This window comes from Camelus bactrianus, chromosome 29, assembly GCF_048773025.1.
Source record: "Camelus bactrianus isolate YW-2024 breed Bactrian camel chromosome 29, ASM4877302v1, whole genome shotgun sequence".
NCBI lineage: Eukaryota > Metazoa > Chordata > Mammalia > Artiodactyla > Camelidae > Camelus > Camelus bactrianus.
Genome location: NC_133567.1, coordinates 3,355,476 through 3,382,720, shown reverse-complemented (window position 1 = coordinate 3,382,720; position 27,245 = coordinate 3,355,476). Strand labels below are relative to the sequence as shown.

The 27,245-nt window shown below is 48.0% G+C and overlaps 1 protein-coding gene across 3 annotated transcripts in view; it reads right to left on the bottom strand.

Annotated features, from left to right (window-relative positions):
* Positions 1–303: 303 nt before the first annotated feature.
* Positions 304–27,245, bottom strand: part of RGS20 (regulator of G protein signaling 20) — a 40,727-nt gene continuing 13,785 nt past the window's right edge. Inside the window, exons 1-5 of one of the 3 annotated variants that reach the window (XM_074354922.1) lie at positions 26,202–26,393; positions 8,272–8,426; positions 5,884–5,970; positions 2,590–2,824; positions 340–1,382 (exon numbers count right to left, since the gene is read on the bottom strand). In XM_074354922.1, coding sequence (XP_074211023.1) covers positions 1,194–1,382; positions 2,590–2,824; positions 5,884–5,970; positions 8,272–8,426; positions 26,202–26,270 — 735 coding nt within the window. In that variant the 5' untranslated portion in view covers positions 26,271–26,393 and the 3' untranslated portion in view covers positions 340–1,193. Of the gene's footprint in view, positions 1,383–2,589; positions 2,825–5,883; positions 5,971–8,271; positions 8,427–26,201; positions 26,685–27,245 lie in introns of those variants that run through there. The other 2 variants (XM_074354924.1, XM_074354923.1) reach the window with 2 other exon arrangements.

Below are 27,245 nucleotides of genomic sequence, written 5' to 3'. Positions count from 1 at the left end.
CCAGTAGGATCTAGAAACTAAATCCCAGTCCGGGAGCTGAAAGGTCTGCATCCCCCTCTACTGACTTAATCTTGTATTTCCCAAATAGTTACATGTGAAAAAAAAAGATTGAGATAAAACTCTTGGGATTTTTTTTTTGAGGGGGGCAGCTTGTTTTATTGAGCTGGACACATTAATTTGCTAGACAATGTGCCAGCCACTTGGGATGCAGAGATGTTTGGCATCCAGACTCTGCCCACAAGGATCTCACTGTATTTGGAGAGACAGACCAGTAAGGGTAACAGCAATACAAAAGGTGCCGTGGGAGGGCAGAGGAGGGTTTTGTTGTTAAAAGCCAGCCTGGAATCCAGCCTTGGGGTTTAGAGAAGACTTCCCAGAGGAAGTAGTACGAAGCTGGGCCATGCAGCGGGCCCCCCCCCCAAGCTGTGTGCCACGATTTCTGGGGCTCCCTGGGTTGTGCCCACTTACCTAGAAATCAGTCTTACCTGGAGGACTTGGAGGCCCCTGCTCTGTAACTGACATGGGAATGAGTCATCAGAGGAAGCCAGGACCCACACTCATGCCCAGGACCCAAAGAAATCGTATTCTGGCATCAGGGAAGATAAAACTCTTGTGCTTTATTTTTTTAGAGTGAAAATGCCCACGTTTCTTCCAATAATAAAAACAGAGGTACACTTCCTTGAACGTTTTGTGATGCACACCACTAAGCTGTGGACTTAAGAATGCCTCCTTTAGGTTGGCAGATTCTGGTAATAAAGTAACAGTAAATTTTCGACAAGAGAACTTTTCTAAGCACAACTTCTCTTCCGAGACATTCGAGGCTGATCCACTTAAGAGCACAGTGCTTTCCATTAACCACGTAAGATACACACGCACACGTGTGTACCTGCACACATGTGTCCTAAGAGGAAAGTGGAATGCCGTTTTTACAAGGTGCGGTCACATCTTTGTAAAACGGGAATCTGGATCCTGTCTGTCCCCGTGGATGGACCTGCTCCAGGCAGTGAGATGTCCTCTTGTGTCTTTGCCACTGAGAACACGCGACTGCTCCTACAAATGTAAATACACTGCCTCTCTACCACAGCCCGAGGGCGACCCAGCAGAAGATCCCACCGCCTCCTCGCGATTCCCTGTACCAGACGGAGCCCACGAGTTCGCTTATCAGTTCATGAACAATAAACAGCTTTCACAGCCTATGCTTCCGCTGACTTCTCAGATAAGGACCGGAGCAGGTCTTTGTAGAGAGCAGAGTTCATGAAGCGGGGGTACGAGTCCCTGTGCATCAGGGTGTAGATCTGGAGCTGGGCGTCGTCGAAGATGTGGGGGGACGGCTGCGCCATGTTCCTGTTGATCACCTCCCTGACGCGGGAGTCCAGGCTGACCTGTCGGCGGGGACACGGGAGCGCTGTTAGACACGGGCCCCTTTGGAAATCCATCCCAAACTCCTACAACTGGTTTCGTTTTTCAGAAATCCCAAACCAAACAAGGTCATCCAGGAAGCCAGCGGCCGCAAGGGAACCTGAGCACAGTGAATGGGGTCGGGGTCTCTGGGCCCCACGGAGCTTCTGACTCGGTGGATGGTGGGGGGGCGGTAGTCTGTACCTCTTCTGAGCCTCAGTGCTGCTGGCGGGCATCAGCCCTGGGTGACTACTTGAGAATGAATGTGCTGCAGTCTTCAAGGAGCAGAGGTGGGGTGCACGCACGCACCCCGGCTAATTCCCTCAGAACGTTAGGGCCAAAGCCTGGAGCTGGACCCGCCGCAGGGCGCTGGGAACGGGCCCGCGCTGTCAGCGCAGGAGTCTGACTCGGAAGCCCCGCGGCAGGGCCAGCATCGCCGGCCGGGCCTTACATTCCAGCTCGGCCACCGGTTAGTTGTGGGGCGTCAGGCCGGTTAAACCGTGCCCTAATGCACTGGTCCCTGTAGTGGGGGTGACGGTGATGGTGGCTGGCCAGGGTTTCATGAGAATCTGCTCAAAGTGCTGGGAGTTCATGAAGTCCCGGGAGACGCTGGCTCTCGCCCTCCGAAGTCGGCTCTCTCCCTCCTGCGCGAGGCTCGTCGGCGCCCAGAGCGGGCCACGGGGCTGGCCTCTTCACTGGACACCAGACGGCCCAGAACAGGACACCCCCGCCCGCATGAACTCACACGTCCCCTCTGCGGGGTGAGGAACCTCGGCCCGGCCACCTCGGCGCCAGTGGGGCGTGGTATCTATGCAGTGCGCGCGCTGTGGTTTAACACAAAGGGAAGCTATGATCACCCAGATCACTGAATGCTGGCTCCAGCGATCTGCCTTTCCAGAGGCACCACCCATCCTCCTCCTGCAAAGCCCCTTTGCCTGCCCACCCGTAACTCAGACCTAGCACAGTGGAACAGCCTCAGCATCTCGGGGTCTCTGTCTTCCCAGCTTGGCAAGGATGGGGCCACGGATTCCTGCCCTCCCGTATCCTGGAGCAGCTGTGAGTGGGCGGGGTGCCGGGACGCCGAAGGGGTCCCTCTTACCGTGGCCTCCAGGGGGCACCTCTTGGGGAGCACCTCCTGGGGACACCTCTGGGGGGGCACCTCCTGGGGAGCATCTCCTGGGGGGCACGCACCTCTTTGGGGGAAAGGACGGAGATGTAGTCCTCATAGATTGTCCTCGCCTTCTCTTCGATGATGGTCTTGCTGGCCTCCTGTTTCAGCTCCTCGCACGCCATCCAGAAGAGCATGTTCTCCTCGCTGAACTCGGTTCGGAGGAACTCTCGGAAGGCGTTCCGCCCTGCGGGCGTCAGCATCAGCTTGTCGAAGGACTGGGCCCAGGCGCTGGCCTCCTCCAGTGTGGGGCTCGGGCTGGGCGGGCGAGAGGAGGGGCAGAGGGGCTGTGTCACTGGTGGCTGCAGTGAATGGCACCCCTCTGAGAAGGAAAATGTGCACCAAGGACCAGAGCTGTGCTCGTTTCCCTGAGCCTTGGGCAGAAACACCCGAGCCGGGCACCTTCCAGGTGTGGAGTGGGGCGCCTGCCAGGTGTGGAGTGGGGCACCTTCCAGGTGTGGAGTGGGGTGCCTGCCAGCTGTGGAGTGGGGCGGCAGGGCCACTGCCGTGGTGCCTGCAAACCAGATTGCGAGACTCGCTGCCAAGAACGTGCTCCTTCATGCCCAAGTGCACGCGGCAAAGGTTTAAAGTAGGTAAGTGAAAAAAGGGGGGCGGGGGCAGCTCAGTGGTAGAGTGTGTGCTTAGCATGCACGAGGTCCTAGGTTCAGTCCCCAGTACCTCCATTAAAAAAATAAACAAAGCTAATTACCCCCACCTTAAAAAATAAAAAAAAAATAAAAGGAAAGGAAGTGAAAAAAAAATCCTACCACTGTCTGACCACTCTCAGGCTTATGCAAAACCTGTCGCTGTGCACTGGGAAGGCCCACAGATGGAGCCCTCTGCCGCACTGCCGAAGGCTCTCTGCTTAATTTTGGGGGGTAAAGGATGTACACCCAAGAATTTGCTATATAGTGAATTTGTCCCGTGTATGTGATGATTGTAGACAAAAACTCTCCCACATACGCAAAGTTCACAGTGTAAATTCTAGCTCCTTTTCTTGAAATCGTATCTTGGAGGTGGATTACAAGGGACCCAGCAGTGAAGCCTCGGGGAAAAGCTGGAGATCAGACAGAGAAAGGGGGTCTCAGAAGGAGAGCAGTCAGCTGAGCCGACGGTGGGCGAGTTTAGCTTCAGACTTAGGTTCAGTGCGTAGATGGATCCCATTTAAGTGCAGCTGTGTGTGAATGCATAGAAAGTTCCATTGGGGATACATAAAGACACTGTTGGTGGCAGTTAAACCTAGAGATTGGGACAAGGTCTGGAGTAGGAGGACAATCGAGCTTTTATTGCAAAGCTTTTGCACTGTTTGATTTGACTGAGCAGGTGCTTAGGCTTGCCATCGTGCAAAAAGCATCCTGTGTGAAGATGCAGATATCCATCCCAACTAGGAAAATTACTTTTGAAAGAAGTATTTTAAAAGATATTTAAAAGATAATTAAAAAATAATAAGGTAATCTACATAAAACTCCTGGATTCTTTTTAGGAAGGTTAATTTAATTGGTGAGGCTTCATAAAGTGGGTTAAATTATGTTCCTTAAATGTGGGGATTCAAAATACGTCTTTTTACTCCTGTCAATTTAAGAAACACATTAAAGAATGATTTTGAAAACTTTAATCAGGAGTACATTAAATAAAGAGCGAGAGAGAGCATATCCTTTCCACTGCACTGAAGAACCAAGGAGCAAAGAAAGCACAGTTCACATGGCAAAAAAAAAAAAAAAAAAGAAGGAAATAATTAGAAGAGATTATAAGCAAACAATCAACAAAAATATGCTGGAAGATTAAACATACCGGTAATCGTCAACATAACTGACCCAGTGTAACTGCGTTCTGACTCTAATTCCCACTCAGTGACAGAGACTCAAGCCAGGCCAAAATCCAACATGGTGCTATTTTTTGGGAAACATACAAAATAGTACCAAAAATGAAAAACAAATAGGCAAAGATACGCAAGGTAAATGCAAATAGGAATACAATTATTATCTAAGTAGAACTAACTGGAAGCCAAAGGCACTGAATTGGACAAAAAGTCATTTTCTATTACTGGATACAGTTGAGAATGAATAAAGTCCAACATAATTGAGTCCTTGCCTCTTGTTTCTCTCTGTTCTCAGTGCTTTACTAGTTACTCGGTATTTATGACAACCCTGCTTTGGCTGAGCCACAACAAACTATTAATACACCCATTTTACACATGAGGAGACTGAGGCAGACTGTGGCTGCCAAGGGCCCAAGGTCATTCTGGCAGAATGAGCGGAGCCAGGACTAGATGTGGGCTTTCTTGTTCTGGGTCAGACCCAAAGCCTCAAGCTTTGGTACAGAATACAGTATACTGAAATATTATCAAATAAAAGCTGTTTGGTACAGAATACAGTATACTGAAATATTATCAAATAAAAGCTGTTTTTAACAGACTCATACATTGTGGAAGATTTTAATATGCTTCCTAGACTTTGAAGTATCGGGGTAACAAATAAGATAAAGACTGAAGAAAAATATTTTAAGTCAACTTTTAGGTTACTTGGTTTTTTTCTCCCATCAAAAATAAGTAATTTAATAAAGACCTATTTGAATGATGCTCTTAGGATATTTGCCTAGTATCTGCAATTATAGAGGCATAATGTGAAGGCAAGTAAGTGAAATATAAGAACAGGTAAGTGAAAGCAAACCAGTTGATAATACAGGAAGGAAAAAAGACAATTAAAAATTTTGGCATTACAGAAAGTTCTTTATATGTTTTTCCAAAGTTTTTTCCAAAATGCTTTCAAAAAATACATCAGCTAAGTATAAATTAATAGTAAAGAAAAACATGAGACTAGGAAAACTTTCCTGAAAACCCAACTTTTATGTTTTATTATGTTCTTTTTTAAAAAAAAGTATATCACATAAAAATAAAATGATGTCCTATGTTTTGCCATGAAGCATCAATTTATAGTTGTGATTAACAGGCATTAGATTAATAACGGAACTGATTTTTCTCCCTGTCACACAATTAAATTAATTAACTTGAAAGGAATTCTGCCGAGTGAAAAGGTGATGGCACGTTATGATCTGATATTGTTAAACTGCAGTTAGAGAAGCCGCGTTCTGTTGGAACATATGATGCAAACAGAAATCAGGTTGAGACTCTATATGAGATGGATGTTCACGAAACATATGTGATAATCATTTCATGACGTATGCAAGTCACATCATTATGCTGTACAGCTTAAACTTCTGCACCGCCGCATGTCAATCATACCTCAATAAAACTGGAAGGAAAAATAGTAAGGCTGGCATTTCTGTGACTTAGTGAGCTAAACAATAGGAGATTTTACCTTTCTTCGCAGGTTGGAAGGTCCTCTCTGCTGAGTTCATAGGAAGCCCTCCTGAGTCTCTGTTCCTCTTGGTTTCTGACAGTCAGACTGCATGCAAGGGACATAGATGTGTCAGTTGAGATCCTTTTGTATCAAGGAAAGATTTTTTTTTACAGATATTTCAGAGAACTCCAGGTTACCAAGTACAATTTCTTTCTTGATAAAACTGACACTGCTTTGTCTTAAGAACACCAAAAGAATGACTACTAGCAGAGCATTGGCGAGATAAACTGTGTAACACTGCGGTCTGCACTAATGAGAGTGTTCCCATTTAGAATAACAATTCTTTTCATAAAACATGTCCGTTACAAAAGCAGTAAAAAGTTACGGTTTTCAGGAATGTTTGGGGTTTTCACTTCACTTCCTGCATCTATGAAAAGGTATACATTCTCCATGAATACATTCATGTTTCAAATGAAAATGGAGGTTTTGTATATTTACAGGCATACATTTTACAAAAGTATGAGAGAAAACCAGGAAAGTATACAGTCAAAGTCTCTGTCTCTTTCAAGAGAGTTTGAGTTTCCTTATATACATTTTGTACATTTCTTTATAAATTTACTCCAAGGTTTTTTTGTGGTTACAGCCAATGGAATTTTCACTTCAATTTTATCTCCTAACTCCTCACCTTACTGTTTGTATTTCTAAAGGCTACTAATTTCTCTCTTTCTTCCTTTCCTTTTTAGTGACAGCCGGTTACAGTGTGTCCGTCTCTGGTGTGCAGGGCAATGTCCCAGTCATGCATATACACGCATATATTCGTTTTCATGTTCTTCTTCCAGTTTTTTTCAGTCAGATGGATGCTGCCATGAATCCTCTCACAGTATGACACGTGCAGCAGTGAATATTCACGTACAAGTCTTTGCGTGGAATATGTTTTTATTTCTCTGGTTAAACATTGTTTTATTTCAGTGCAGTCAAATTTATCAGTCTTGTCCTTTTATGGATTTTCTTTTTTCTTTTTTAAAGTAATCCTCCCCTAGATCGTAAAAGCTGCCGCCCTGTGTTTCCTTCTGTGCTTGTCACATGTAGGTTATTAAGCCATCGGGAGTCGATTTTGGACTTGAATTGACCACCTGCACTGGGACATCTCTGCACATGTCTCAGACGTCACCTCACTGAGCCTGATTCGCAGAGTGAGAGTGGAAAGGGGCCAAAACCTACTCTCTTCACGGCTGGGGGGGTCTCCTCCCCGACTAGGTTGGGTCCTGGACACCATGTGTGTCAGGAGCATCTACACGTGCCTGCCCTCTCGTCTCCTGCTGGGGCCTCTAGACGCCTCCTCAGGGCTGAAGGCTCACCTTGCATGCTGGGCTGCTTGGCTCTTGTCTGCCCCTCTCCCCCACATTCCCACTTGGGTCTGGGGTTCTGTCCCTCATGGGGAGACCTCCCTACATCATGATGCCATCAGTCTTCAGAATGTCCCATTACTGGGTCCCACCCACCAGAGAGGACCCTCTTGGAAACTGACACTAGCCCAAGGCAGACAGGAGCAGCCCAAACTATCCTGGAAATCTCATTTCCAACCTCCAACCCCCCCATCTCGCAACCCCCAATTCTAACGGTTCTATGTCACCGATCAATCCCAGTTTTTCTTCTCCACTGGACAGTGAGGTCTTGGTCCAGCTTGCAGCCGAGCCTACATTAATTTACAACAACCTAACTGCCTGAAGCTGCACACTTTGGGCTGGCACTAAGCACGTGCCATATCCGAGGCTTCAGAACCGCAACCTAACATCCCTGTGATCTCCAGGTGTGAATCATACGCATTTCTCCAGACCTTCAACAATGACTCAAATGGTCAAGTTGTATCCGTTTTTAAGCAATAATTGTGTATCTTCCCCTACCAGTAAATTAACCTATATTTTTTAGATTTTTTTCTCTTCCTGCCAAGCATTGACATTTTTCTTTATTAAAAAGCAAAATTAATAAAACAGAAGCAGCAGAAGATAAAATCCAGGCTGCTTCTCCTTCATAACCCTAACCTTCAAGACCCATATTAAGCCCTCCGCGAAGCCTCTGTTACCAGCTAGCAGGCCTTGGGTTCACTTCTGGGGGGAGTCTGGGCGCTGTTTTTGCCCCAGTATTAACAGTCAGTCATCACTGCCTTAGACTGCCCTTTCGTTGTTTGACATCTGTCGGTTTGCTTGGTTTCAGGGATCTGAACATGTCTCTCCAGCGCTAGGGTGTGGCCTCTTGCTTTTCGTTTTGTTTGCTTGTTTTTTGTTTTTGTTGTCATTCACAGAGCCCCACATCACCGCACACGGCCGTCGCTTCAGAAGCGCGACTGGCGTGAAGCCCAGGCCGGGGGCTCGGGGCCGCTCCCGCCGGGGCGCACGCGGGCCTTACCAGGAGCAGCTGCAGCAGCAGCACCAGCAGAAGCAGCAGGCGTTGGCCGCTCGGCGCCCCGCCCCGCGCTGCCCGGGCCCGGGGCGCGCCGTCGCCGTCGCCGGGGCTGCGGGCGCCGGCCGCTTCCGCGCCTCCGTCCGCTCGGAGCCCATCGGCTGCAACGGGGAGAGCAAAGGCGGGGCAGTGAGCACCACGGAGCCTGGAGCGCCCCCGCCCCGCTTGTTGACCGGACGCCGTGCGACGCTACCCAGGTCGTTTCTAATTCTGCTAAAAGCTGATGCTTAAATCTATTAATGTATCAGATACTTTTTCACTGTCTAGAACCTGCCAAGTACGGCGATGAATTCTAGGCGTAAAATGACAGACCGAGGGTCCCTGAGCCAAGGTGCTCACAGTTCAGCCGAGCAGACAGACCCGCATCACAGCCCTCGGTGAGGACCCACAGCAGGTGCATTTGTCCTGGGACGTCAGCCACTGTCCTGATTTGTAACTCCTCGTTTCTTTCCTCAGTGTTCTACGTCTCAGTTCATCTTCGCAGAGTCTCGACTTGGGCTCACACTCTAATTTTGCTCTGAACATCATTACAATTTCTTACATGGTTCCTTGGAATTCTTACACATGGTTCACTAATTCTGACATCTTAAATCATTTAAAATTTTGAGTAAACAAGTATACAGAAATCTATGCCATTTCTATAACATTTACGAGCAAGCTGTCATCCCTCAGTTCCGAAAATTCTAAACCGACAGGTGTGATTTTTCACCCAATGACTAGATGCTGGAGTATTCAGCAGCGAAGGGTCATGAATACACCACGCCGAGCCGTGGTGACCTAGGAGAGCCCGAGAGGAAGTTAAAAGTGTTAATAAAACATGCAAATAAAGATAAACAGTGCTGATAATTAAAGTTATGCCATTAACACATGGAGTTTGTTAGATTATTGCGTCTACACTTAAGTATGTTTGAAATCTTTCCTTAATAACGTTTCAGAAATGTCAAATTCTATTGTATTAAAAACACACCTGGGGGTGGGTCTAGATCAGTGGTGGAGCGTGTGCTCAGCACGCACGAGATCCTGGGCTCCATCCTCAGTCCCTCCACTAAAAAGTGAATAAATTAAAAACCTAACTACCCCCTCAAATAAAATAAAATAAATATCTATTGAGATGATCCTATGAATTTCGTCCTTGGGGTAGTTAATAAAGTGAATCACATGAATACATTTCTTAATGTTGAGTCACCCTTACTTTACTAGTACACTCCTGTTGGGTCTAAAAGATGATTACTCTTTTATTACACTGCTGAAATTGATGTGGTAATATTTTACAAGAGCTTTTAAAATCCACTTATCTACCTTTCTTTCTTTTTTCCTAAGGGAATTATTTTTTCCCCTGAAGAATATGTAGACTTCGGCGGTAAAATTACTGGAATCTTTCAGGAGTGGCTTATTGACTGTGTTTGCAATTTGTTCTTTGATTTCTGTTCTTTTTCACAGTTTCTTTCTCTCTTTGAGTCAATATGGTATTTTTCATTTCCTGGGGGAAAAAAAATCCACCCATTTCATCTAGTTTTCAAATTTACTGAAACTTACTGTTACTAGTTATCCTAATTGTCAGATCTAGATGCTTTAAATTACCGCAGGCTTGTTCAAAAGGCAAATGTACATAGTTGCTTACGGGAGAGTTGCATATTGAGTGTTATTAAATATTTGTAGAGAATTAATTTTGTAATGTAACAGCTAACTAATATGAAGACCAACAACATACAGTAAATGAACGCTACTATTTACAAAATTAAAAAGAAACATGCCATTGGCGTATGTGTTAATTCAGCTTGTCCTTTCAGACAGTGATATGTGGTCTGATCAGCAAAACTAGCTTCACGCATCTTTTCCTTTGCCTTTATCATGTGTGAGGGGGAAACTCCACACACGCTTCATTTCCATTTGTTCCTTCTAAGTAACACGGAATCAGTGCTCCTCTGCCATTGCTACTTTATGCCTCTCCCGTGTGTCCGGGGCCGACTGCTGGCCGTCACCTCAGCGTCCGTTGGGATGCTGTGTGCATGTCACAAGTGTGATGCCCCAGGAACTGGCCGCCTTTGCTTGAGGAGCCTGAGGCTCACAAGTTAGATGAATGTAAAACCAACATCAGCGACCTCAGGGGCTTTATTCTGTGATTTATGACATTTTAAAACCAGCCCGAGGAAATGGGAAAAACAGGCTGGAAGTTTATTAAATGTTCAGATCTCAACAAAGAGATAATCCTACTCAAACACGGCTTTTCCATTCCTAGGAAGCCAGCATTTAAGAGAAGTCTTTCAAAGTTCAAGTAAAAGCCAAGATACATTCTTAATCCTGAGAGCAATCTGCTGGTAATTTGAAATTGAAAATAGTAACCAGTTAGAAAAAAATTCTAACCTAACTATTATTAGCTCAGAAAAGTGATTTTATTTATTTATTTTTTACTGAAGTACAGTCAGTTTACAATGTGTCAATTTCCGGTGCACCACATAATGCTTCACCCTTACGCACACATATACTCATTTTCATTATAGTTCACTATAAGATGTTGAATATAGTCCCCTGTGCTATGTAGTTGCATACTGAGTGTTATTAAATATTGTTGTATATCTGTTTTATACACAGTAGTTAGTATCTGCAAATCTTGGACTCCTACTTCATCCCTTCCCACCCCCTTTCCCCCTGGAGACCGTAAGTTTGTTGACTGTGTCTGTGAGTCTGTTTCTGTTTTGTAGATGAGTTCATTTGTGTCTTCTTTTTTTTTTTTTAGATTGCACTTCTGAGTGATCTCACATGGTATTTTTCTTTCTCTTTCTGGCTTCCTTCGTTTAGAATGACATTCTCCAGCACCTGTTCACATGACCAGGTCTTTGTTGCTGCTCTGTGTGAGGAACAAAGTTCCCTTCCTCCTGAGCCACGTCTATTCACTTTTCTAGACTCTCTGCTTCCTGGGCTTCCACAGCTGTGGTCCCAATGTGCATGGAAAGAGGGGTGGTGTTCCAGGAATGTTCTCTGTGCAGCAGCCTCGAGAGGCCCGTTCATTTCCCTGTTAGTGCAGTCACCATTTGTTCCTAATTTTAGCCTTCTTTGAGTCTTTCTGCCGTCTAAGTCTCCCCAGCCTGAGAACCTTTTTCTGACATCATTTTCCCCAGGATGGGAAACTCCCATCACTGGTACCTTCTCAAGCACACCCAGAGTGTGCTCGGTGGGGATGGCGGCCTGGTAGAGGGTTGAGCAGGACCTCCTGAAGGCTCTCCTTGCAGCCTGGTGCCCAGCCGAGGGTTGGGGAGGAGGCAGCTATGATCCAGGTACCTCTCCGCCCGAGCCTATCACTCCTTGTAGAGCTGGAAGAAACCGAGGGCACAGGCTGCAAAAGGAACTGTTAAAACTCCTTCCTCGAGAGGGAGGGAGGAAGGTTCCAATGTGGCGTGATGGGCACCATGCTTCCAGAACTAGGAGGGAGCTGTATGTGAGGATGTGGGGCTTGGAGGCTGATTAACCCACAGAAAGTCCTCTTTGGCTGCTGCTGCTGCTCTCTCATTCAAGAATCTACCCATCAGTGGAGGGTGTAGCTCCGTGGCAGAGCACCTGCTTAGTATGCACGAGGTCCTGGGTTCAATCCCAGTACCTCCATCAAAAATAAATAAACCCAATTACTACCCCCCAAAATAATGAGGAAAAAAAAAGGAACCAACAAAAATAACTGAAAAGAATCTACACAATGAAGTTTGAAACACAGACCGACTGAAACCAAAAGGGTGGATGCTGAAGTCTCCCTGGGTTTAGCTACCGGCTCTGAAAACAGCAGCAGGCAAACACAGCTTTCTCTGAACCACGTATGACGAGCATAAACACCGCTCACCTGATGCCAATTAAGTCACAAACAGGGCCTCTGCCTGCCCACACTCCCCAAGGCTCTCACCTGTCATTATTAGCCGCTGGGAAATAAGCTAAATCTAGTCCACAGTGATGCTTCTGTAGTTTTGGGGGATCCTGAAGTAAGCCAGCCTCAGGCCTGAGGACGCTGGCCCGTTATCCCGCCATGTGACCATCACCAAGGAAGTCCAGCTCGCTCCCTCTCGTGAAGTGTTAATGAAGAGCTGGGATTACTTGCATTGACTTCATCACAAAGAGGCCAAAATTCAGATCAAAGCTGTGTCTTCCACTTTATAGGACACAGAAAGCTCACAGTGTTTAGCAGCTAGTGGGTTTCAGTGGGAGAGCTTAACTCTTCCTCTGTGTGAAACTGTGACTTTTCAAATGTTTCTGTCTTTCGGTTTTTTTTTTGTTTTTTTTTTTTTGTCTTTTTGGTTTTATTGTCTGAATAATTCCAGGACTGTTTTAAGAAAAAGCTGGTTCATTGTTCTAGCAGGGGAAGTCAACTGAAAGCTTAATAATAACACTCGACTTTTTTAGAATTATAATTACTTCCAGATGGGTGCCTTCACATGTCCTTACCTTAAAAAAAAAAATGATTTAAGCATGTTACCATCTGTTTTTTGGCGACTCTGAATGGAAGTCTTTACTCTTGTTTATATAGCTGTCGCCAGGTTTGTAGCTTAAGCCACCAAAGGTTCTAAGACTATAGGAGCAATATCTTTCTCTTCTGCTGTTACTAAATGAACATTTTGTGTAAGTCAACGTTTGCAATTGCCTTTGGGATCTATTAGAAATAGTAAGAAAGTATGCGCTGAGGGAAATGAGTAAATTATGCATGCATTTACTTGTTCTTCCTTAACACCAATTAACGGTTAAAGGGCATTTCGCAAGTGCTGATTGAAATCTTAACCGCCGGCTCTCTTTACCCCAGGAGGCCACAGGGTTCCTCAAGGAGACTGTAGGTGGGGGGGTTCCCACGACAACCGAGCCCAGGGCACCCCTGAAAGTACTGAACACTTATTAATGTCTGTGAGGCTGTTTCAGGCAATCTTCAAATCATTAAAGAACGTGTCAGGTTTGGGGTGAGAACGTCTGCTAGCTTTCTCAGTGTTTCACAGCAAGGGGATAGGTTCTTTGAAGAGAACTTCTGAGCAATCCTTGCCAATCCCAGAAAAAACGGGATGAGATATGCACAACACAGAAAAGTTAATGTCTAAAATCGAACTGACATTTCCCTGGACAAAACTACCTGTTCTCTCCCTCCTTGTCTCTTGGAGAGCAGCGTCACTATCTGTCCAGTTGAAGTTACCCTCAACTTCCAGCTCCTGGCAAAGCCAGATGAAGTCTATCGCCCGATGTCTCTCACGTCTGCCCCCATTCTCCCTCCATGGGCCACGGCCCTGGTCTGCTTGGCAGAGCCTGGGTTAGGGAGGAGGGCTCCGTGTCTGTGCACTCTGCCTCTTACCCCCAGTGACCACGAAAAGGGTCACATTCTGGAAGGATCCATGAGAGTTATCACCCGCCTCCATCTCCAGAACTCTTCATCTTCTCCAACCAAAACTCTGTCCCCATTAAACACTGACGCATACTCTCTGCTTCGGCCCCCATCATCCTATTTTCTGTCTCTGGGGATTTGACTGTACCAGGTACCTCAAATAAGAATCACATAATATTTGTCCTTTTGTGACTGGCTTATGTCACTTATGTCTTCAAGGTTCAGCCATGTGTGTCCTGTGTCAGAATTTACGGGGGAAGGTTTTTGAGGGAAGACAAGGGAAGAAATGTAGTGGCAACAAGAGCAGAGACGCCGACCTGACTTCTAAGAACGGAAGTGGTGGGATTTCAGTGTAAAAATGTCCCCAGCTACCAGGGCCACAGGGAAAGCGCTGTCCTCACAGAGTGGCCAGAGTTCAGGGAGAGGTGGACAGGTAGGGACACGAGGGGACAACTGTGGAGGACAACTGACTGGGGGGGTCCCAGGGGCGGGAGGGAGAGGGGCTTCCGGAGAGGCCAGATCACGAGACGAGCAGCCCTGGGAGGACCAGGACCAGAGAGGCTGTGGCGGGAACGGGGGGTCTGTTTGGAGGAGTCCCTCACGTCTGCGGCGGGCCTTCCAGCCGCAGCTGGAAAACATGAACGGTTGATCCAGAATTTTGAGAAAGGCGTGTAGTGGGAACAGAGGAGAGCTGTCGTGGGGTTTCAAGTCCAAGGTCTCGTCCAGTCTGGCCTTTCCACTTGTGAGGCCTGGACCAAATTCCCTCTCTGCTCTAAGCCCCCACCTCCGCGTCTACAGAACAGGAGCTACACGGAGACTTACGCAAAGCAGGCCGGGAGCGCGTGCACGTGAAAGGCCCCTGAGCTCCGGGGCCACTGCCACTGTTCCACCTGAGCTCTTCCCGACGGCATTTCACGTAACAGAGTGACGCATGTGGAAGGTCCTCAAATTATGTCTTAAGACCATAAGCAAACTGATCCTACACCCCTGTCTACATTCAGCAGAGACTCAAAGAGCCAGGCCCCCATCCATTGACCCCCAGACACCTGGCAACTTGACCGCTCACAAACCTCGAAGGAACCTAAACGCCCCTGAGGACGTGCAAGCGGTGACCAAAACCAGCGCGGAAAGCTGAGGCTGGGAAGCCTGGAGAAGGGGTGTGAAGCCGGCCCGTCAGAGCCAGAGAGCACGCCTGCGCTTTGCGGGGAGACGCGCCTGTCCATGGGCATTTGGGCTGCTTCCGTGTCTTGGCTGTTGTAGACAGCGCTGCTGTGAGCACGGGGTGCGTCTAATTTTCCAATTAGAGTTCCCTCTGGATATATGCCAGGAGTGGGATGGATATCCTATTTTAAAGAGTGCTAAGGTCATTATGTTTCTTAAAAGTAACGTTCATTGGTATTTGCACCATCTTTAATAGATAACATTGATAACGAAGCTCCCTATCATTGTCCCTAAGTTTTTAGCCTGAATGATGTAAACTCTTAGGGACAAGGTGTCCTTGCTGTATCCCAGGTGAGAGCCGGTGCTTGGTCCATCCCGCAGAAGCCGCCCGCACGCTGGTCCAGTCGGCGGGGCTCCCGTGACCCCTCTGGGCTGGGTGTAGCTCTCACACCCGTCAGGCCTAGATGAGTATTTTCTCTTTGAAGAACTTCTTTTCCACCCATTACAGCAGAAGGGTTATGAGAAGTGTTAACGTACGTGCAAATTAAGGAAAATAAAAGGTACAAAAAGGCGTGTTTGTAAGTAACGAACTAGCCTTTTCTACCCCGTATGGGTCTGCCTCTGAACACCTTTTCTCCGTCCGTCTCTTTTTTCACAAATTTCCCTTTCCCCATAGCAGGTTTTCCACGATCCCGTACTGGATGGCAGCGCTGGCTGTTCACACTTTGCCTCACGTCCACAATGAGTCAGAATTTTCATCTGTGATGACGACCCTATTACAAACGGTCTGAACTACCAGTAGGTCTCGTCCTATTTAAAGCTTTTTCTGTGAGTGGCTTGAATCCCTGAAAGTGTCCAGCATCCGAGCTCTCATCCACAGAACCTCTGTGTGTGTCACTCCCCTCCGGCCCCTCCTCGCCAGAACTTTTGGGGCTTGTTAATTGTCACTAGGTTTTCCCTTCAGTATAAAATTCGGAATGTTGAAATGACGGGGACGGCAAAAGGAAACTTGAGTTAGATCGTTTGGTTTTACTTCCTATGGGAGACTGTCTTTAATCGGACTTTTGGTCTGATTTCTGCATTTTCTTTTCCTGAGAGCACACCGTTTCTCTAAGGAAGGACGTTGTTACCTGTCGAACTTACTTTCGTAGAGACTGCTGCCCACAAGAGCGCATCCCCTGCCCCACCGTGTGCTCTCCAGCCTGCTTCAGGTCCTCCACGCCCCCCCCCCCCCACATCCCAGGGGTCACCTCGGGCCTTCTCCTCGGCACCTCGCTCACCGCAGACGTGCTCACTTCTCTCCAAATCCCCTGCACCCCCCACCCCGCAAGTCCATCTCCTTCTACTCTGTCCCCTGCGGCTTCCGGACACAGTGGCGGAGTTGAGAAGCTGCAATAGAGACCCCTCGGCCCTGGAAGCTCGAAACATTTACTGTTTTAAAGCAGAATCCAGATTTTGTTAGTCCCTCCTGTGGCCTTCCACGGCCACCCACGGCGCCGGAGCACAGCCTGCTTTCCCGCCAACAGCGTCCAGCGCACACGCAGGTCCCCCTTGTCCGATGGGCGGACGCCGTGACCCCACCCCACACCTCCCCTGCGGAGCGGTCCCCACGCCACGCCCAGGCCCGAGCTCCTCCCCCCACAGCGCGGCCCCGGCCGCGGGCAGACGGACACGGCTTGCTTCCGGACGCCCGTCCCGATGCCCCGCAGTGCTTCCCCCAGGCCTGCGGCTGCTGGCGGCGGGCTAGCAGGCACGCCGGCACGTCTCTCCCGGGCTCCATCCTGCCTCGTGCTCGCGACGCCGGTCCCTGGCGCTGGGCTCGTGGAAAAGCCGGCTTGTCTGCTGTTCCGGGGTGTGTGTGAGAGAATCTGTGTTCCTCAAGGTTCTGGTTTTCTACAGTTTATGCCAAAATAGCTGCTGAATTTTAGGTCCCAGCCCCTTGGCATGAAGTGTTAGGTAGCTTGATATGTTGAACAAGCAGATCTAACACTGAAAAAAATCTCAGTGAATCGAAATGCGTAATGGTTATGCATTTTGGACTCTGCAGGGAACCGTAGCCACGTGACCCTCTTTTTGCGACAACAGAAGGCAGTTAGATACTGAGATTTAGGAATAAAACCTCCATCCTAAGGGATACATAAAAAGGCTCATAAAAAACAATCTGAAAAGAAAAAATATATATGCATGTATATAGATAACTGAATCACCTTGCTGTACACCTGAAACTAACATTGTAAATCAACTACAACAAAAATTTTTAAAATATAAAAATACAATGAAGTTGAAAAAAATTTTTAAAAGGCTCATAAAGGACCAATTTCCATTAAAAGATAATCTCTATGTAGTCTCCTGATTCTCAGACTAATTTGGTATACTTCTACAAATATATGCTCTATCTAAATTAGTACTTACAGTTTTAATACCTGTATAATTTTAAGCACATGACTAGAAGATAAGGGAAAAATATATCTTTTTGGGGTTAATTTATGAGACGTGTTTAACATGAACAGGTGAGCCCTTCACCTGATTAGATTTTGGATTCCTGTTTCATCCCTTCTTGTACCATTTTATTTAACCTCATTTAACCCAAATTTATTCAACATGGCCTGGTGTAGTGTTTGGATGTTTCTGTTAATAAGTACCTCATTTTGCCAAAAGAACAGCACAGAACTCCCAAGTCGTTTAAAGGGCCAGAATTGACTTATTTGCTTTAGCAAAAACTTGGCTCTTAGAATTTGATAAATTCTAGGTTGTTGTAAAACTCAACCCAATAATTCTTGTGCCTTGATTTATCTGATTTAAATCTGCCTACAAATTGTCTGAAGTTCAGTCTTCTCAGAGGGCCGAGGCTGGATCAGAGAAGCCGGCTCTCGTCACACTAAAGAACTAACAACTAAGCTGCATCTGCATCTCTGGCCTCAAGGATTCAGGCCTGAAGGGCTGTCCACTGGGGGGAGGGGCAGGAGAGCCTGTTGCTCCAGAGCCACCCAGCTGCTCCCAAGATGACTATTCCCATCTTGTACTGAGAGTAGAACCCAACTGTTTCCATTTATTAGTGAGGTCTTTGAAAAAAAAAAAAAAAAAAAAAAAAAGAACCAAATGCAGAAGTCAAAATAAAAGAGCAGGCAGACTGATAACAGGAAATTTAATACGAAAATTAATTATGTTTCAATAATTCATGGAGATATCATTAAAATTACTCATTGACCCCACAGACTGTCCTCTGCAAAGGTCAACCAGCTGTCCTTTCCAGAAAATACTGTTTGCCTTTTCTTCACATTTCTTAATACTGTCTTCTTGTTGCCAACGTCTTATAGTAAAGCCTGCCACCAAGCAGTCAGCTGTGAATCTTACTGAGCGCAGACGACTGCGGATGTAACTCTTCCTGCCACTAAATGTTATTTATGTATTTTCAGCCTAGAAAGGCAAAGATTAAGGCAAAATATGAATTCACAAATTTATTTAGTAATATTTTCATAGATATTAAGTCAAAGGTACAAGCCTTTCACATTAAGAAAAAACTTTTTTTCAGCACCTTATTTGAATGGTAAAAATTTTATAATCTGTACCCAATATAAATATATCAAAATATGTATTTCAAATCAGATTATCCATGTTCAGCAGCCTGAAATAATGATGGATAAATATTACAGGAGTAATGATGACAGCTGCCACTTACTGAATGCTCTCTCAGACCGTCCTCTGTACATCTCTTGCTATAAAGTAAGTTTAATCACCCCCGTTGGGTACATTTGGAACTAGAGGCTCCCAGAACTAGTGCGCAAGGTCACAACTCAAAGCCAGATCTCTTTCGCCGCATCGCTGGTGCGTCTTACGCCGCAGCACCGCAGCGCGGAGCGTCAAGCACTGCAGGGAAAACAACGCACTTCGTTGCCTTCTAACATTTTAAAACTCAAAAAACAGGTATTATATTTCAAACTCGCACACAGCAAAATGTTTAACGTGCGTCTTCTAAACTGCATTGGAGACAAATGATGTAATAGAAAGGGAAAAATGTGCTCCCAAGATAGAAGAAAAAGAAACTTAATTCATGAAAAATATCTCCAGGAAAAATGGTAATAGGTCAGGGCAGACCACGGTTCCTGAGCAGCAACTAAGAATGTCAGAGGAATAAGTGAAGTCCCATTTCTAAAGACACCAGACAGCTGTGGAGGCAGAAGGGCTGAATTACCTGAAGTGTCACCAGGGCACGGGCTGTCACAAGGGTCTTCTTCCCTGAAGGAGGGGTGGGCCCTGGGCATGGGACTCTAGGGTCTCACGTGGGAGGACAAGTCTCCCTTCAAAAACCAGGTCTTCCTTAGACGCACAGCTGGCCTCCTCACGTCAGTTACCACATGTGGAAGATGGGGAGAGAAAGACACTCAGAGCCTCTGACGGTGAGACTGAGTCTCAGTCTTTCAGGACTGAGTGAGGAGACGGAAACCTGTTAGGTTCTAAATCCAACGCCCAGGAGGAAACACCTGAAGAGTGGGAATAACCAAGGGTACCTAAGTCTCAGCAAAACTGCAACCAGCCCCAACCCATTTCAGTTCCTTTTAGGAGTGACACGATCAGCCCCTTATCCTCACAGAGGAAAGCCCTCCAAGGGAGGTTCCTTGCTGGTGGAAGATATCATCTCTGCTTACACAGTTTCTTTATATACGATGTCTACATACAACGAAAAGTGCTAGATATGTGAAGAGACAGAAAAACGTGACCAATAATGAAAAACAAACACCAGATAGAAGCTCCCCCCAAATGTCAACACTGGACTCAGTAGATGAGAATTAGATGGAAAAACTGATGAGGAAAGATGGAGAATTTCATCAGAGAATGTAAATGTATTAACAAGCATCAAACGGACATACTGCATTTAGAATAAAACAGTTTTTGAAATTAACAATCATGAGATGATTTGGCAGAAGCCTGGGCACAGGAGCAGACAGATTAAGTGAACTCAAACACGGTTAAAAGACAGTATTCAAGCTGAAGGAATGAGAGGGAAAATGGACAAACCATAGGAGAGAAGAAAAGACAGGAGGGAAAAAAGGAAAAAGTCTAAAATGTGTATGATTCGCATCTCAAACGTGGGAGAGAAAGAGAGAAAACAGTTAAGAAGTGACATCTGAAGAGACATTAAATGAAAACTTCTGAAGCTGATGAAAGTTTTCAATCTGCAGGAGACACCGCTTTGGGAAAGATCCCCTGTGTTCTCCTTGCTTGTGGCAAGAAACCATAAATCCTTCCTTCTCCCGACAAAAACTAAAAAAAAAAAAATCAATCCACAGATACAAGAAGCCCAATGAATCCAAAGCAGGACAAACTCAGGCACATTATATTCAAACCTGTGGAGAGTGAAAAACAAAGAGAAAAATTGTAAATCATCCAGAGGGAGAAGACGTGTTGCTTTCATAGAAGCACGATTTTCCAACAGAAACTATCAAAGTCAAAAGACAATGGAAAGAAAGTGGAAAGGCAAGACACAGACTTGGATTTGCCACACACACACACACACACACACACAGATAGGCAGACACACACACACACATTTTGACAGTAACTTATATCCAGAATATATAAAGAACTCTTACAGATCAATAGGAAAAAGACAGACAATACAATAGAAAAATAGGCCAAAAACTTGTAGAAGCAGTTTGCAATAGAAGATATACAAATGGCTGAAAAAAAAAAGTGCTCACCATCATTAGTAATCAGGGAACCACAAATTACAACCAGAATGGCACACCTCTGCAGCCACCAGAACAACTACAATGTAATCAGTGGACAATACTAAGTGCTTGTGAGGATGTGAAGCAATGCACATGTTGCTGGTAGGGGTGTAAATTGGTTTGGAGTGTAAAAGCACTTCGAAAAACTGACAGCATCCAACAAAGCTAAATATATACTGGATCTATTACCCAGCAGCTTCATTCCTGAGCATCCAGCGGACGTAAGGGCCTACGTCTATCAAAAGACCTGAATCAGAATGTTCATAGCAGCATTACTCACAATTGCTCCACACTGGGTGTCCTTCAAGAACAGGATGGAGACTCTATGGTGCAGTCACACAAAGGGACACTGCATGGAGAAGTAACTACAGATGCAGCAACCCCGCACGGATCTCAAAAACTGAATGCTGAGTGAGAGAGCCAGACGCAAAGAACACGGACTGGGTAATTGTACAAGAGGTTCACAAACAGGCACAACTAAGATGTGGTTTGGGAACTTACAACCACTTACAAGAGTGGTTACCTCTGGAAGAACTGACTAGGAGGGAGCTAGAGGGGGTCTTGTGGATACAGGCTGAAAACAGCCAGCATCTTGATCAGCGGTGAGCCCCTAGGAAATATCTGGCAGTGCCTGGAGACGTTTTTGGGTGTCACTTCCAGGGAGGGGTGCTCTGGCATCGGGCGGGTAGAGAGCAGGCTTGTTACTAAACATCCTGCAGTGGAGAGCTCAGCCCCTGCAGGGAGGTGCTCAACCCCAAAGGTCCACAGTGCTGAGGCGGAGAAATCCTCACCCAGATGATGGCGACATGACGGTGCACTTGCGTTAAGTTTATTAAACTGCACACTTAAAATGTGTCCTCTTTAAGTTATAACAAATAAACAAAGTTAAAAGGAATCAAGACTCTCACAAAGCAGCTATAGCTCCTCACTGAAATTTAGCAAATGTATATGAACTTTTGTTTTCATTTTATAAATTGTCTAATTTATCAAAGAGTACCAATGACCTGAATTTGCCAGGAACTGCATTAAGCCAGGAAGAAATGAACTCTTGATCTGCAGTCCCCATTAAATGCAAAGCAGCATCTATTCCTTTCTATACAGCAGGAGATATGGTGAAATAGCATCCTGGTTATCACTAGAAATGGCTATTTGTAGAAACACAATAAAGGTATAGGGGGAAATGCACACATCTGGGACTCTCCTGCATCCACCAGGACACACACACAGAGAAATACACATGTACTTTTTTTAAACAGTCTGATCTTGATTTCACAGGTAATAACTTCTTGCCATTAATTATCAACAACACTTTTACACAAATTAAGAAATCAAAAAAGTAGAAAAGAAAAGAAATCTACTGGACCCTTAAATCTCATTATCACCCCACCCTGAGACTTAGAAGTCATTTGCAAGGGTTGGGTAAGGCGTGGGTTGCACAATTCTTTCCACTCTCTTGCATAAATGGAACAGCTGTACAAGCCTGTGTTGATCTAGCCAGACAGCCCAGAAGGGCTGGAAGTGCTGGCTGTTGCAGCCTTAGAATGACAGGCACCACAAACTTGTGTTCTGGTTTCGGAGCAAACACAGTTCAGTTTGCATCGGGGGTGTCGAGGCACAGACAGAGACAAACCAGAGAACAGGAGGCTTCCTCTGCTTCTCTGTTTGGCTGAGGTGCACGTGGTACAGCCCACGGCCTCAGGAAGTCCAACTGCTGGGTCACTTTGCATGAGATGCTCTTGTCTAAATTTCAAACACTAATTTGTACTTAAAAAGGATTTTACAAGTCAGGGCAAAATTAATTAATATCTAAAAACTGAGCCTTCCCAAATCAGAAAGGTCAACTGGTTGTAATCCTCATTGAAGTAACTCCAGTAAAATGTCACTGCCGGTCAGTGGAGCATATTACGTGTATTTCACAAACAACTCCCCGTGCAAATGGCTAGAATCTAATCAGCCGGATTCTGTGAATTCATGACCCAGGAATATCACCTTAAGCACCCAGTCACAGACTCCACCGTGAATGGCTGCTACGGAAGCCCATTCACTTGTACGGTGAACTCGCTCACTCGGTGTAGTGTTGTCTACACTCTTGAACTGGTTGCTTAAGGTAACATTCAGGGGCCAACTGAGATGGTGCCAGGTCGTGAGTGCCTCACTGTAAACGCCAGGCCGACTCAGCGTGGACCCTGTTAGCTGCTGACTGACACTACGTGTATGAGGACGGAGGCTCCGAGTGTGAGTCACCCGGTGGTGCACAGAAAACCAATCGGCAATATTGCCAGCTGCAGAGTGATTCACATTGTAATCATAATGAGACCTGATGGACACATGCGATTTCAAAACTCAGTTCTGCTCAACTGGCTTGGGAGTGTGCTAGAAAGTCACTCGCTGCTCAATGCCCTGCATTTCTGACTAAGAACATGGGTTAGGGATCGGGAGAGGTGCAAAACCAAGAGGGAGATATCCATGGAGAGAACCATGGGTTCCTCCTTCAGAGAGGCAGACACAGTTCCTAGAGGCGACTTCCCTGGAAGACACACCACTCCTGTAAACAACTTCGCAAGGCCAGCAGCTGGCTTGAAAGGCTCCGCCCTGTAACTCCTAAGCCACTTATGTGAGGGCTGGACCTCTTAGCCCCCAGCTGCATCTGTCTGTGGAAGGTGAACATTATTAGATGGCCACCTGCAGATATGAAACAACAGGACGACTTCAGGAACTCATCTTCAAGGGTCTGCGTTGAAACCAGTCACCCAGCAATTGCATTAAAAAAAGAAAGCTTTTCTTTTTCTTTTTTCCTTTTTCACTCTTGCTTGTTTACAAAATCTGGAACAATAAAATCTCCTTGAATGTAATCTTGAAAGACTTTCCTAAAAAGCTGTGTAAGACCTTCAAAGCCAGCAGGAAGATTTTTGAAAATTTAAGAGCAGCTTAAAAATGATTTCTAGTTTAAAACTGTCAAAAGGGGTTAACAGAATACACAGCCAAAGGTGGGACCTTAAATTCTAACTCTGGCTCTGCCTCTGGCTCCACCTGTGACCTTCCCTTCCCTCAAGCAAGTCAGGTGGTCATTTTCAGATGTGAGGGACCCTGATAAAGCTGTGGGCCAGCAGTGGCCACATTACCACCCAGTCTTCCTGGTGCTGGAGAGAATGGATGCTTGTATATTTTTCTTTATATAATACCTTCTGGTTTCCTATCTGTTAAGCATTCATAAATCTGTTGCGAGCAGGAAATCCTGTGTGGTGTGCAAGAGCCCCGGGTGGCGAGTCAGGACCTAAATCTAATCCCATTTTGGCCTCTGTTTACCTCCAGATATCTGACCCAAGTCCTTAACCTCTGAATCCTTCTTCACCTGTAAAGGGAAGGAGGTAAATAAGTAATGACTTTTATCATTCTATATGCTTGATAGCAAGGGTATTGTGGCTAAAATGCTTACAATGATCTTAGAGAAGTTAGCATTTCTAGCTTAAAAGGTAAGTTCCCACAGTCTCTTAAACAAAATTGACTCAGTGCAATATTTTCATGCAGACATGGGGTTTTCTGTATGTATCATGACCTAATACCTATTTTTAATGTGTATCTGTTTTACAAAGTGAAGCATTTTGAAGGCTAGAGATTATTTTCTTAAAATTCTGTTTGAAGCTTGTATGTAAATATTTCATACTTATTTGAGATAAAAGGGTTCAGGTGGTGTAGAAATGTTTTTACATTTAGATACTGACATAGAGAACGTTTTCTGTTTTTACATTTTGACGGACATCTTCTATTTCATTATGTATACTCTTAACAACAAACAAAATACGCATTTTGTTCCTGATCTTGTTATATTCTGAGGTCTGCGTAGCCAATTTAGCATCCATATAATGAAAATAGTAATACTACCTTTCATCTGGTATGTGCCAGAGCTCCACTGCGTTCAGTTACTGAATGCAGGCAGCCAGCCTGTGATGTCGGTACTTTTCTTATCCTCACTTTACAGACAATAAAACTAAGGATCTGAGAGGTTAAGTAACTTGCCTGAGGTCACACAGCTAGGCTGGGATTTGAATCCAGACAGTTACAGAGTCCAGGATTCTTATCCATTCGTCAATGTTGCCCCTTACAGGCGTTACTGATACGTGATGCCACTTAATGTACAAAAATGCCACTTAATGAGCAGAAGATAAACAGGATGCGGGCCAGTAGAAAATTAGGTTGTGAGAAGGAAAAAAACGTTTGCAGATAGACTCCTTTCATCACAAACCTCCTTTGCCAAGTCTAGGGAGTAAGTCAGGCTGTTTCGTGAACTCGGACCCTCGTTTAGCCAATTGCACAACCTGGAACCACCAGAAGTGAAATGAAACCAAGCTACGCAGGGACACTGCGACCGGAGCTGCAGAGGACAGGGGCTGACCCCGGAGGGTCACAGGAGGTGGTGGGGAAGCTCCCCGCACGCCGGGGGCAACTGGAGCCCCGACCGGCGAGCGCCTGCTCGTGCTGCCCCGGGGGCGAGAGGAGTTGCGCCCGCGCCGCAGGCACCGGTTCGGGTTGGGGCACCCGGCGCGCTCCAGCCAATCGGCCCGGTGGGGGCGGACAAAGAGCGCTTGGCCGCAGCCGGATCTCGGGAGGAGGGGAAGTGGGGGAGAGTTCCCTTCCAGCGCGCCGCTCCTCCCGGACAGAAGTTCTGCCCACGCGCGCACTCCTCCGCCCTATCCGCCCCCCTCTCGCCGGGCCCCGAGCGTCCTCCACCGCCGCGTCCGCCGCCGGGCTCGCTCCGGGACCTGGACGCCCCCCTCCGGGCTTTCCTCGGACGCTGGCGAGGCCCGGAGGCCCGCAAGCCACTCCAGTCCCCGGGCGCTGTATCCCTTCATCCCTTCCCCCAACGCCCCCCAACGCCGCCGGGCCGGGCCCCCTCCCCCTCCCTACAGTTGGGGGGGGATCACCGCGCCTACCGACCCCCAGAGCCCACCCCGCGGCCGCGCGCCGCAGCCCCGGAGGTCCCCCGGCCGCCCCCGGCCCCCTGCAGTCTCCGCAGCCCGAGTGCCAGACTCGTTCCAACTTCGGAGCGCCGCCGCAAGAGCGCGGAACACTCAGTCGCCGGTTCCTTCAAGAAAAATACCCGCGACGCCCGCATCAACCTCCTTGGCGCCGGCAGGGGGTGGGGACAGTTCTGTTCATCCTGTTTTCAGAGCATCAGTGTCGACACCGCGTCAGACCCTCCGGGGTCTGTGGCGGGGGCCGGCTTCGCGCCCGGCTCCTGGGTCCCCGCCGGAGTGGCGCGTCTCCCGAAGGGAGGTTGCGCGGTCCCTGGAAGGTCTCCGCTTCCTTCCCACCTGCGCTCAACTGCCCGCCTCCGGCGCCGGGAGTTTCCCAGATCCCCTCCGGGTGTCAGCACGCCCACCGGCTCGCAGATGCCCGGTCACAAAGGTCGTGGGAACGCCCGGGCGGACCCCCCTTCAGACGCGGTCACACCCTAAGCCCCGCACCCCCGACGCACTGACTACCGTAGGGGCTTGATGGGCGGAGGGGGCGGCCACCGCGGAGACAGCGAGAGCGCCGGGTCCTGCCCAGCGTGCGCGCCCCCTCGGCCCCGACTACCTCCCGGCCCGAGGCCTTGGGGTGAGTCCGGGAGGGAGAAGGGGGCGTTGAGGAAGCCGGGTACTCACGGTTCCACAGTCCAGCCGGCGAGCCCGAGGGGCAGCTGCGGCCCGCTCGCCTCCGTGAGCCGTGCGCATGCGTCCCGCGAGGGCCCGATTTTTGTTCTAATACTCAGCGCTACCCTTACTACGCCCGCGATCACTCTCTCTGGCTTCCCTCTTCCTCTGACTCTGGTCTTTCCTGTCGCCCTCTTCTCGCCCCCTCTCCCTCCCTCCCTCCGCTCTGCCTCTCCCCGCCCCTCACTCCCCCCTCCCCGGCTGGGCGATCCCAGGGGCTTCCCTCCCTCCCGCGGCGGCGCGCTCCTCTGCGGCGGGGGCTTGGGGGGGGTGTCGCCGGAGGCCTCGCGCAGGACCCAGTCCACGCCGGGGCAGTAGTCCCCTTTTCCAGCCCAGGTTAGGAAGTACGATAGTGCGGGCCGCAGAGCCCCCTCTGCTGTCCCTTTGCTATGGCGCGTGGGGGCCGAGCGAGACTCTAGCGGGCGGGGAAGCGTGCTGGGACCTGGTGAATGAAGCGGGCGGAGGGAGGGGCCGGTGTGTGTGCGGCGGTGCGCCGCGCGCAGTCAGCTGGTTCCCGGGGAGTCTGGCCCTGAACTGTCCGCCTCTGGAGGGCAGATCCCCTCTTCTCCCTTTCCGCAGGGTGCTTCTCCCAGCTCTGCCCCGCCCACCCGGCTGCAGCCTCCGCCTCCGGGGCCCCGCACTGGAAAGGGGCTCCTCGCCCTCTCCTGGCCAGCCTGAGCCGAAGTCCCTCCGGGCTGGGTGGCAGGAGTGGCTAACTCCCGACCCCGGAGTGGGGGCAAGGGGAAGACCCACCGCCCAGCTCTGCCGCGTGTCCCTGTGGCCACCGGTGTGCCCGCGGGAGCCAAACGCAGTCAGACCACAGGGGTCTTGCGCCTGAGCTCCAGGGGCTAAACTGAGGCTGGAAACTGACCTGACACTAAAATAACATCACGTCATTTCCTCCCCGACCTCCCAAGCCCGCAGTGTCTGAGGGCTGGGGAGTGGGAGCGGGAGGAGGGGGCGGAGGCTCGTCCCGGGGAGGCTTGGAGAAGGGGG